At 43.5% G+C, this 12733-nt stretch overlaps 1 protein-coding gene across 1 annotated transcript in view; it reads right to left on the minus strand.

Moving 5' to 3' along the window:
- Positions 1 to 694: 694 nt before the first annotated feature.
- Positions 695 to 12733, minus strand: part of CHCHD6 (coiled-coil-helix-coiled-coil-helix domain containing 6) — a 319284-nt gene continuing 307245 nt past the window's right edge. Inside the window, exons 7-8 of the mRNA XM_036738734.1 lie at positions 7692 to 7827; positions 695 to 945 (exon numbers count right to left, since the gene is read on the minus strand). Coding sequence (XP_036594629.1) covers positions 940 to 945; positions 7692 to 7827 — 142 coding nt within the window. The 3' untranslated portion in view covers positions 695 to 939. The remainder of the gene's footprint in view (positions 946 to 7691; positions 7828 to 12733) is intronic.

Here is a 12733-nt window from a genome sequence, read left to right on the forward strand (position 1 = left end):
ACAGTGGACCCTTCAGAGGACCTTGATCTCTTTCCTATCTCTCACATAATTCAGGAATCAGAAAGGGAGTCACAAAAGTGTCTAAAAAGTTAGATTTGGTTTTGCTTGTACAGATAAACTACTAAGGCTTTTATAGTCTCAATTGACTCAAAGATATGACTACTTAACAATAGAATTCAGTTTTTTTTTCTTGCAAATGGCCGCAGGGGAGCTATTCTGAGGGTGGAAGGCCCTCACTAGCTCTCCTGACAACCCAAATCCTAATCTTATTTGATTGGATGTCTTTGTGGTGTGAGGAAAGAAATACTTGGGATGAAATCCTCAAGTCACAGAACCCAAGAACCCTAGAGTTAGAAGGGACCTTAGATATTATCTAGTCCTACCCCTTCCTGAATCATGACCATTCCCATTCTACAACATTCCCAACAAATGACCTAACTCCTGTCATGACTGTGAACAAGAATCCCTTGATCAAATTTCTAAAATCCTTCCTAAGTTGGATTCCTAAGGAGAACAAGGTGCTTCTCCCTACTCTCGAATTTTCCAAGCCTAGTGAGTTCCCTCCTTCTCAAAGAATTTATCTAGCTCAAAACAACCCATGAATATGCTAAGCTGCTGACCAAGAAATAAGTTGGTTCCCCTCGTTCAGGCATTCTTCCAAGATCAAAGTTTAGAAGGCTGAACTTGAAGAGACTGATTGAAAACAGAGGCGTCTGCTTTATTTCCTCAGGGCAGTTGTGAACATACACTTTTTTTTTAGACATGTCATTTTAACTATGATAAATCCAAAGCACAGTGGTGTTTCTTGGTCACATATTGGTGAATGGCTGGAAATGTTGGTGATGAACCAGGGATCTGTGGTCCTGCAAAAGTAGTAACTTCGCTGGGGTGCGCCTGCTGCTGCTGGGCTCTTTCCATGCCAGGAATGATTGTCGCTCTTCAACCCTACAAATGAGAGTCATGTTACGTACGGCTCAGTCATGCTGTAAAGAGCAGGACACTTCTATTAGTGGACACGGAGCTTGGAAGGGGCTGACTGGGGAGGACCTGGCAGTGTCTCGGCAGCCCTTTGATCACTTAGCTATGGCTTATAGACCTTGTGAATCTCTCACAAAATATATTCTGTCCTCAGTTGTTTTGTTCAACTGTCCAACATGGGGTCTGAGACACTTTTCCTGATCTCCTACACAGGTGAGTACTCAGGGAATGAAGACCAATTTTAATACTTTATTAGACTAAGCAAGACATAATGAAAAAGGTAAGTTGTTGGTGCTGATGCTACCGAAAGTCACATAATGGCATGCTGAAACCAAACAGATCATCCAGGAGTAGTTTGTTTTATTTTTTTCATAAATTATGTGTCTTTTCATTATGATGTATAGTTGAGCATTTTCTGTTGCCAGACATGTGTTTTCATTGGTGTAAGGTAGTGGTGTCAAACTAAAAAAGAAACAGGGGCCTCTACAATGATCCATGCGGCCCACATATTGACTTAGTTTTAAAATGTACTGATATCTGTATTTTATCGTATTTTTATTTATTTTACTAAATATTTTCTAATTACATTTTAATCTGAACTGTGATGGGTACATGTTTGACACTTCTGGTGTAGGGAACTACTGGTCTATCAATGCAGATCTGCAATTACTCTGCAACTTATAAATCTTAGAGAGCTGCCCGTAGCTCTCTGGGAGGTTAAGAGACTTATCCGGAGTCATGCAGCCAATGTGAGAGAGGGAGCACGTGAACTCAGGTCTTTCTGATGCCAAGGCCAACCCTTTAGCCACCATACAGTACTTCTTTTCAGTGGAGAGATGGCTGTTTAAGATATAATCACCTACCCTAACTGTTGGAGGAGATCATACCTAAGGATAAAGTGGCTTTCTAGTATCATAGAAAGTTTGAGTTCAAGGGGATCTCAGGGATCTTCTAGTCTAACCCCCTCATTTTACAAATGAGTAAATGGGGGTCTGAGAAGTCGTGACTTGGTCAAGGTCACTAGCTCGCATTGTGGTGGAATGAACATCTAAGTTCTGATTCTCTTGTGTATTTAGTGAAGAATGGGATCTCCAAGTCCTAAATGGTCACAGGGTCCACAGTCAAACTGAGAACCACAAAACCTCAGAAGTGGAAAGAGTCTTAGAGGCTGACACCTAGTCCAAAGGTTCTTCACCTTTTCTGTGTTATGTACCCTTAGGGGCAGTCTAGTGGAGTCTATGATCTCTTCTTAGAATGATGCTTTAAAATACATAGGTTACAAAGGAAATAAATTCTATTTAAATGCAGGTATAAAAATACTTTGTAAAAAGCTCATGGATTCCTGGTTAAGAGGCCCCAACCAAGTCTAATCATCCCATGAAAAGATTCCTTTTGTAGAATCTCTGAAAGGTGGTTGGTTATCCAGTCACTTCTAGAATACTACTAGAGACAGGGAGAGCATTCCCACTCTCCCCTTGGTGTAACCACAGCAAACAAACCTGCCTCCTCTTCCATATGAAAGCCCTTTAATTATCTGATGGCACTGATCACACCTCTCTCCTCTCTCCTAATTACTCTCCTGGTTAAACATTCCTAGTTGCTTCAACTGATCCAATGTCATAGTTTCTAGACCAGGGGTGGGGAACTGTGGCCTCGAGGCTGCATGTGGCCCTCTAGGTCCTTAGGTGTAGCCCTTTGACTGTTGGCCTAGAGCCTGCAGGTTCCCCAGCCCTGTCTAGATCCTTTCACCATCCTAGTTTGTCAATACCCTTCTTCACATGTGGATGTCTGTCCAGAATTGGACACAGTATTCTATTTCAGAAGCCCTTGTGGAGACCCTGAAGTGAATACCATAAATTCACTTCCACTTTGAGGAATCCTTCTACTAAAACTTTCATCTGTTTTTGTTTTGAAAGAACATGGTATTACTAGGAGACATGAAAACTGGGTTTTGATCCCCTAATGCCATGTTCTATTGATGTGATCTTGAGCAAATCACTGAACCCTTTTGTGCCTTAGCTGCCTTTTCTATAAAATGGGGACACTACCACTTCTTATTGGGTAGAATGCAAGTTCCTGGAGGACGGGGACTATTTCAGTTTTGTGTCCTTAACACTTACCCACAGCCCATTAAACAGAGTGGGTGCTTAGTAAGTGTTGAACTGAAGGCAGAGACTGAACCAGAGGATCTCCTGAGGTCTGCCCCAGCTCTAAAATCTATTCCAGATGTGCAGCCCAGTGCTGGTATGGCAAGTCATAGTAGGAGGCATCATGGGGCAATGGAAAGAAGGCTGGCTCAGCAACCAGAGCAACGGGGTTAAAATTCTCCCTAAATATTCCCTGTGCAGCCCTGAACAGGGCATTTAACCCTCATGTGCCTCATTTTCCTAATCCGTAAGTGAGCAGGTAGACGAGATAGGCTATAATTTATGATTCTATCATCTTGAGCAACAAAAGCCACAAGGTTGAATAGGATTTCTTGGCTCCTAACCAAGGGTACAAAGACAGAAGTTTACTTTCTTCTGCAAGAGGGGGTGATTTTTCCATCTTATTTTTAAGGGAAAGAAATATTGGTCAGTTTAAAAGTCAGTGGGCTCTTGAAGCTACTTAGTAAATTATTCTTAATAAGCCAGAAAACACTTAAACATATGTCTCTTTAGAGCCTCCCCCATCCTTCAAATACATGCAGCATCCATCTTCCACTAGAATGTCAGCTCTTTGAAGGCATGGACTGTTTTCTTTCTGCCTTGATTCCCAGGGCCTGGCACAGGGAACTGGACTGCTGAACTGAACAGACCCTTTTACACAATAAAATGAACTGTAGGTGGTATGAAATGAGATTCAGCATTTAAAATAACTTTCAATCAAGGTGTAGGTCCTTGCCAAAACCTAGCCCAAAACAAACAAAAAAAACCCCATGTCTGTAACTGGGATTTAACCTTGTGTACAAACACGGGTCTCAGAAAAAAATTCACTTGCACTAACAGTGTCACGTAGGGTTCTTACCTTTATCCTTCACTTCTTTAATAACAGAATTTTCCAGTGGAAACTAACTCAGGGAGAATGTTCACTCATATGTGATTTTCATAAAAATCAGGTTCTTCCTTGTTAAAAATCTATGGAGAGTCTAAACTCCCACCAGGAAGCTATCCACATCCATATACATGCACATGCCTCTGGGCTCTGATTGCACTGTGCTAGTGTTTGAGCTCCTGTTTGTGAGACCTCGGAAAATGCCCAAGAACCCTTGGAGTGTGAAGGCATTATCTCTGTTTCCCAGCTACCTGACCAATGGCTGGGCCTCTGCCCCACTCACCTAGTCCCTAACTAATGTAGACCACGGTGATTTCCTGCTACTTGGCTACTGCCTGCAGCAAATCCCTATGACATACACTTGAGTACACTGGCCAGCAGTCTTCTGAAACACCCATTGGGAGGGGGCAGAGAGGATGTTTTCAGCAACATACACATACATTGTATAGCCAGGATCTTTGGATCCTGAGATAGTGAAGGTATCAGGTCTAACACGCATTCCCCGCACACTATACACTCAAACTCAGTTGGATCCTTCACTGGCCTCTGCTGTTGCCAGTTGTTCAGCCTCCAATTTACTCTTTAATAACATTGGGGGTGGGAAAGGATGGGGGGAGTTAGGCCTGGCAGCTTCCCAGCACCTCTCTTGGGCAGGCTGGCTGCAGAAAGCAGGCTGAAGTTTAATGCAATCTGTCTTCCTTCATAATCACATTTTGCCTGTACTTGGTGCAATAAAGATGTATTGGTAAATGTGTTTGCTAAAGATATACTCTGCTAGGGGGAAAAAGTCAACACCTCATCCCTCCCCAAATGCTGCCCCAATCTCCCAAAGCTAAAAGCCTAATCTGTAGAAGGGAGAGAAGAAAATGTCCAATGCTGGGGGATAGGACTGGAGACAGCTGGACAGTAGGATCCCTTAGCATAGCATTTCCCCAAATAAGAAATCAGATATGCCAAGAATTAGTTAGGGACTTGAAATATCCTATAGGTCTGGGGATAGGGGGGAGGGGAGGATGGGAGGTAGGAAGAGAAGGGCTTTTAATTAAAGTTTTAAGCTTTCTGATTTGCAGATATACAAAGAAAGACCTTCTTGGTAAATAGGAAGGATAAAAAAAATTCCACCAGGACTTACACCATTTGGTCTAATACAGCCTGACAATTTTCCCCATCTCCGTCTGTTGAAGATTCTTCAGGGATGGTTGGCAGCTTGTTTCATGTTAGACTTAAAATTAAGCAAACAGATTCCATCCTTAGTAGGAGAGAAAACAGCCTCTCTCCATCCCTAGCTTCTTTACCTTTGGAGGCTCAGAGTGCTCCACTCCCCACCTCCTCTGGAACCTCAGAAGTTCTGTCACTGATGGTGCCATGAGGGACCCATCCCCTTCTTCCAAGGAGATGAACAATGAGAGGTCAATGCTAGGATGAAGTACATTCCCTGGCCTAGGTGGTACACAACATTTCCATGAGGAGTGCTCCACTGTAGGAGAGATTCAAGGGGCGTGAGTTGAACTGGGGCCTTTGTGAGGGCCCTAACATACACAAGCTCCCTCAAAACCCATCTCAATTTGGTTCCTACAGCCTTTGAACTATAGTGTGGGACTAGATTCCAGGCACCTGTCTCTCAACATTCACCTAAAACTGAGCTTGAGGGAAGCTTTTTGGCTGCTGGAGAGAGACAGTTACTGATATGAACCTTGAGGTGGAATGACTTGCTTCATCTGAGAACTACTCTGACTTTGGTTACTACATGTAATCACACAAAGCAGCTGGCTCTATGGCTTTGGAAAATGGGTTTATCTGTGGGGAAGAGAAGTGAGCCCTCACCCTTCATCAATGCACTGATGCAAGAATCAAAATCCTCTCTTTTAAAAACTAACTCTAAGAGCTTTTCGTCTATGGTAGCAAGTGGAAGCCAAAGATCTTTGGTGAGCACAAGTGTACACAAAGTCAGGAAGGGATAGGACAGAGGGTGGTAGGCCTTCAGGGAGAAGAAAAAAAGTCAAGATAGGAATCTGTTTGATAAGACAGAAAGAGAAGGTATCTGGCAGGAGAAAAATCTTTTGAATAAAATGTGGCATATTAAGTAGGGGCAAGTATCAGAAAAGATGACAAGGGGCTGCCTAAGGTACAGAAATTTCATCCCTTCATAATTCATTTGCTGCTCAGGCAATGAAGGTATTCTGGTTACCTAGAAAGGGAATGTGTTTAAGTCAGGCCTATATAGGTTAAAACAGGGGTGGGGAACCTGCAGCCTCAAGGCCACATGTGGCCCTCTAGGTCCTCAAGTGCGGCCCTTTGTCTGACTCCAAACTTCACAGAACAAATCCCCTTAATAAAAGGATTTGTTCTGTAAAATTTGGACTCAGTCAAAAGGCTGCCCTTGAGGACCTAGATGGCTACATGCAGGTTCCCCACCCCTGGGTTAAAATAATGCCTTGATTGGACCCAATATCCATATGGAAACCAAAATCTTGGTCATAAGTCTCATTCTCTTCCTCTGATGAGGACCCTGTAGAGAACCTCTTTCTTGTTCTAAGAGGATGCCCAGAACTTCTTCCCACCTAGCCCTATGCTTCATTTCTGGCCCCATGTCTCTGATGCAGGAAGGAGCTGGCTTTCCTTGCTGAGTTTGGGCTTTGCTGAATTACTCTTCTGCTGGCCTAGATGTAGCAGAGGAACAGAGTTAATACAGAACACCTGAGGAGAGGAATGGGCCATCCATGGCAATCCTCTGACCTTGTGTTTCCCTCTAGGACCCACCAAGACTAGGCTTTCACTCTGTTTTAAGGGTATACTCTGAGGTCTTAGCAGGCATCTCTGATCTCTTGATTGTGATCAAGTACTCAACACTTACATAGTGGGCTATTTATTGCCTCTGGCGATGTCCCACTTCCCAGGTCCAAAATACTGATAAACTGTAAGGGAGTCCCTGGGACCCAAGGTTATTTGAAAAGCTAGCCTGAATAATCCATTGGCTATACTGGTGGTGGGTGGCAGGGGGAGGATGACTGAAGGCTGCTGATCACTGGCATTTTATAGCCTTGGGGCCTTATGGCACTTCAGGCCAGATGGAAGAACCCACAGATTAGCGGAAGGGAGTGTGTGGTTGGGGAATGATTTGGCATTTTCTGTAGGGTGTGGCCAGGGGTTAAGCCCCAAATTGCTGGAAATGGCCAGCATAATTTCACCATCAGCATTCCATTAATTTCCTCTCTCTTTATAACACGATTCTTCAGGAGCAGCTTCCTTTCCTAATTTCCATGGTCACAGACATAATTTTAATCATAGGATTTAGAGCCTAAAGGGATCACAGAGACCATCTTGTTCAACCTCCCCATTTTATAGATGAGGAAAAATGAGGCTCAGAGAGGGGAAGTGACTTAGCCAAGGTCAAATAAGTAGTCAAGTAGCAGAGATGGGATTTGAACCCAGGTCTTTTGACTCTAAATCCAATGTTCTTATAGTATGCCCAACTTCCTCTTTATCTTGAGGCTTCCTTATACAAAAAGGCTGGGGATCCTCTCATTAGGGTCTGGGCAGAGAAGAGACAGGACTGTCAGCAGAAATGATGAGGAGATAGGGAGGGGCAGAGCTAGAAGGAAAGTATGGGACTACATGCAATGAGTGGCAGGACAGTCTGATAAGAAGGGAAAGAAAGGAGTGCAAGGAGCTGGCTGTACCTTCTGGGCGGTGCTCACGCAGTGTTGGTAGGCCTTGACCAGGTCAGAGCACTTAAGCACCTCCCGAAGGTTGTCTCTGTAGCAGCGAAGTATCTGGGACTGAAGGCCTGAGCACACGGGATCGCACCTTCGAGGTCTAGAGAAGAGATCAAGAAACAATCAGGTCTTAATGGCTCTAGTGGTCTCTGTTGACTCCAGTCTAAACAATGCATGGTGACACACAGGCAAGACTTTATGGTGCATCCTTCTTTTCAGAGCCCCACATCTCTCCCCAAATGAGCTGACATAAGACCAGTCTGCTCAAAATAGCTGGATAAAGGAGCGTGACTTTTTCAATTCCTTTCTCTCTCTCTTCCTCTCCCTGCTTCCCCCTCCTTTCCCTTTCCTTCTCTCTCCTTCTTTTGGAATGAAGCCAAGTCCATTTATGCAGAACCAAGTCGGTGGGTATCACCACAATGGCAGGAAAGGGAGAGAAAATACAAACCATGAAGGTAGTAGGAGGGGAACTGGGAGATACTCCCAAACCTTTAAATCTCATTAATGTCATGATCAATACTAGTCTCCCACAGCAATATAAAGAGAATTGGAAATGATGGTTACTGCATTATTCCTGTGTGTCCTATTTTTGGGTGCAGAGACCTAAGGCTGGCCTTATGAAAAGACTGGTATGAGTGAGGGGAGTGATAGACAAGCCTTTGCTCCCAAATCTCTCCCCTTCTAATGAAAGCTTACCAGCAGAGGGACTTATTCAAAGGACTCTATTAAGATACAAATATTGCTTGGAGGGAAAAGCCTTCTCAGGCGGTTCCTAGTTTTCTTTGTATCCTGGACCTCTTGGGCAGCAATCTGGGGAAGCCTATGGTCCCCTTCTCAGAATCAAGTTTTTAAATTCATAAAATAGAGGATTACAAAAAAAAACAAGTTATGAAAATATTTAAAAACAAACAATAACCAAGCTCATGCACCCCAGCTTTAGATTAAACCATTGCTTTGGGCAAAATTAATCTTTAGATAACATCTTGCTAACTGCAAAGAGACTGAAACCCAGCAGAGGCCCAGGAGGCAAAGCAGTGAGGGCCTGAAGAAGGAGGAAGGAGGAGACATCCAAATTGTGCTTAGGTCTGGCCCTGAATCAAGACAGAGAATTGCTGTGTCATGGTGCCAGCCTCACCAGCATCCGCACTTAGTGGGGGTCTTCCCACATAACCTTGGGCTTGATTAGTGTCTGCTGCTGGAGTTCTCTTCTGGTGTAAAGTCACATCTCATTTATTAAATATCATCAGGCAATGAGCTATTCAACGATTTTTTTTTTGATAACTGAAGATTATGTTTTGAATGTCAAAAGTTAAAAACAACCACAACCACCACAACCACCACCAAACTTAACCATTTTTGGTGGCGACCTTCTAAAACGAATTGCACACTTCTCCAACTTCTCAAATAAGGGCTGAACATTTAATTTTTTTTTAACAGAAAGGTTTTTTAATTTATAGCATTAGAGTCAGTTTTGCAGAGGCAATCCAAGACTTCAAATCCACCAATTTAATAATGCTACAGTGGAGAATGAAAGGCAATTTGGCATAGTGGATAAATACCTGGCCTTGGAGCTCGGAAAAGCCCTATATTTAGGTCTGTGTGTCCCTGGGAAAGTTACTCAGCCACTTAGTGATCAAGGCTAGTGGTGTCAAACTCAAATCGAAACAGGACCGCTAAACGATACATTAGGGTCTCTGGAAGTCACATCTTGACTTACAAAACCATTATTAACTATCTATGTCCTACTGTATTTTGATCCTTTTTGTTAAATGTTTCCCAATGAAATGGGAACCTGGCTCTGGGCTGCCCTTTGGGGGGCTGCATGTTTGGCACCTGCTCTAGGCAATTCTCAAAGGCAGAGACTGTCACCTCTACCAAAATTGGTAGAAGTTTCCTACAGTAATGAAGTTCCAGGTCTAGTCTCTATCCCTACAAACAAAGTATCGCTCTACACTGTTTAACAAACTGTTCTTTGGTGAGGCATTCAGATACTGCCTATGATGGAATTCCCAGTTGCTATGAAAGGTACCTGAGCATTTTTCCTCCTTAAACATTTTTTTATTGATGCCTTTTCTCTTGGTCTTCCCTCCTCCCCCATTATTCCTTGTGGCAAAAACAGACAGAAAAGCAAACACGTCTGATCCAAGACCTCAGCTGACAATGTAGATGACATTCGGTCCTGCGTTAACTTTTTCTTAATGAATGTGTGTGCCAGGGGGCAGTGTGGTAGAGTGGGAAGAGCCCTGGAGCTTGCTCTGGTTCTAGCGCTCCTCACTTGGGCAGACGACCACCTCTTGAAGCCTTAGAGTCATTTTCAATAAAACAGGACAAACATGCTGTCGTTTCTTAATCTCACAGGGCTATTGTGGGGATCCAAAGTATGATATAAATGAGAGCCATCATCATTTTTATTATTATGAATACCAGTCTTCCCTCACTCTTTTACGTGCTTTATAGCACTGCCCATGCGGCCTTCATAATGCGTGACTCTGATCACATCATGCTTCCATTCCAAACCATTCAATGGCTCCTCGCTGCTTAAAGAATGAAGTAAAAATTCCTCATTGTGATACTGAAGACCTTCCAAAATCTGGCTCAAACCTTTCTTTCTTAATCTTACCTCTTCTTTTCCCTCTCATTGTCTACATGCCAAACTCATTCCATCTCTCTAACTCAGTACTGCCCTTCTATACTGGGATGATCGGCATGGACCCCTCCCTTCCGCCACCTCCCCTACCTGCTGAGCTTCTTATGTTTCTTGAAGGCTCAGTGGATGCTCCCTCTTCTATGAAGCATCCTCCAGTTTGTACACATGCTACACTGTATCAGGCAGTCTTCTCTGTGGCACATACACACGTTGTGTCCTTCTACTCTATTAGGCTGTGGGCTTCTTGATTGCAGGGACAATTTTTGCATCACCACTGAAGTAATTGTAGGGAATTCAGTTCTATGAGCACTTTTTTTTGAGGGGGGAAGGCAGGGCAATTGGCATTAAGTGACTTGCCCAAGGTCACACAGCTGGTAAGCGTGTCAAGTGTCTGAGGCCACATTTGAACTCAGGTCATCCTGACTCCAGGGCTGGTGCTCTACTCACTGCGCCATCTCACTGCCCCAGGTCTACGAGCATTTTACTAGAAGTGCATACTGTGTTCAAAGCCCAGTAGGCTCGTGGATAGGCCAACCTCCTAGTCAAGATAACTTGGCTTTAAGGCCTACCTTGGACACCTACTTCTCATAGGAACCTGGCAAATGGCTTAACCTCTCAGTGACCCAAGGCGACTCTCAGACTACAAGCTTCTTAACAGTGGAGTGGCTCCTATACTAGTAGAGGGAATTTCTACACCAAGGAATCACAGGTATGGATTAAAAAAATGTTAAAAGTATTTGAACTTAAACTGTCTTGTATTTTCCGTTAGTTCCATACTCTTTTGTCCCTCCCATAGACTGTAGGCTCACAGGAATATGGCAGGCAAATGGAAGGGTGGATAGCAGAAGACGATATATTCAGACTAATACATACTCTTGAGGAGATTCAGGCAACCTTTTTAGGCCTTGCTCGGACCATCCCCTATGGCTAGAATCTACCCCCTCCTCCCCCTAACACTCGGAGTCCCTTGTTTGCTCCAAGACCAGCTCATGCACCGTCTTTTCTATTAGCCCTTTCAGATCCTCCCTAGTTACTACTGCCTGCCTCCTACCCTAATTACCTTATATTTATCTTGTACACACTGCACAATAATAACAATGACTATTTTAAAGACCTTTAAAATTGCAAAGTGCAATACTATCTCATTTTATCCTCACAACAGCCCTGGGCAGCAGGCGCTGTTATTACCCCCACTTTACAGATAAGGAAACTGAGGCAGACAGAGGTTAAGTGACTTGCCCAGGGTCACACTGCTAGTAAATATCTGAGGCTGGATTTAAATTCGAGTTCTCTGACTCCAGGTACATCCTATCCACTGGGCCACACAGTTTCTCAGTATACACAACTGAATGTAAGCTCCTTGAAGGAACAGAATATTTACTGTTTTTGTCTTTGTATGGCCTAGCACAGTGCCTTCCCTATGGCCTTCTACTTGATGACCAGATGACTGAAAAACAGAGGGGAAAAGTACAGTGGGAAGATCACTTTAGTAACCCAGTCATCTTTGTCATTTCAACATACACCACGGCACTGGGTCAGAAGCAGGAAAAAGACGAGGAGTTTGGGAAATAAGTCACAGTCCTAATGATGATAATGATTGCATCTATATAGTGCCCACTACGTGCCAGTACTAGGATAGGTACTTTAAAAATATTATTTCATTTGATCCTCACAACAACCTTGAGATGTAAATGCTCTTATTACCCCCATCTTATAGATAAGAAAACTGAGGGAAACAGAGGTTAAGTGGCTTGTCCAAGGTCACACAGCTAAGAAGCGTTGGAGGCTTACCCAACTCCGGGCCAACACTCTGTGGCGCTCCCAGTGGCCTTGCATAAAAGTATGATATAGTATTGATGACCAACTAGATTCTCCCTCTGCCCAGGTGAAGCAGCTAATAATTTCTCTTTTTTCTATTCTTCTCCTCATCTCTTTTCCTCTTTTTCTCCTTCTTTCTTATTTTTGCTGGACCTGTGATTTTAAGCATGTAGGGAGCTCCTGGTGGTAAGGAACTTCCAATTCAGACCAACATCTCTAGAGTTTAAAGTCTTCAAGAGCTGTGTGGGGCCCTGAGAGGGCCAGCAATTGTCCAGAGGTCATAAGGCCTATTTGTGTTAGAGACTTGGAGCTGAAGGCTTCATGATTTTGAGGCCCCTCTCTAACCTTTATAGCAGTATGCCTCTTGATAATTTCTTGGTTTGCTTTAATGATAATTTTATCCTTCAAAAGGTGGAGGAATCAATGAAGGATCATTTATTTTGGATCTAATCTTCACCCACAAAGAGGAATTGTTTCAAGACAGGGATGTGAATACACAGGAAACTCATCAGCCAATTAAATTTTAAAAAGCCATGTAGAG

Source organism: Trichosurus vulpecula, chromosome 9, assembly GCF_011100635.1.
Source record: "Trichosurus vulpecula isolate mTriVul1 chromosome 9, mTriVul1.pri, whole genome shotgun sequence".
Classification (NCBI taxonomy): domain Eukaryota; kingdom Metazoa; phylum Chordata; class Mammalia; order Diprotodontia; family Phalangeridae; genus Trichosurus; species Trichosurus vulpecula.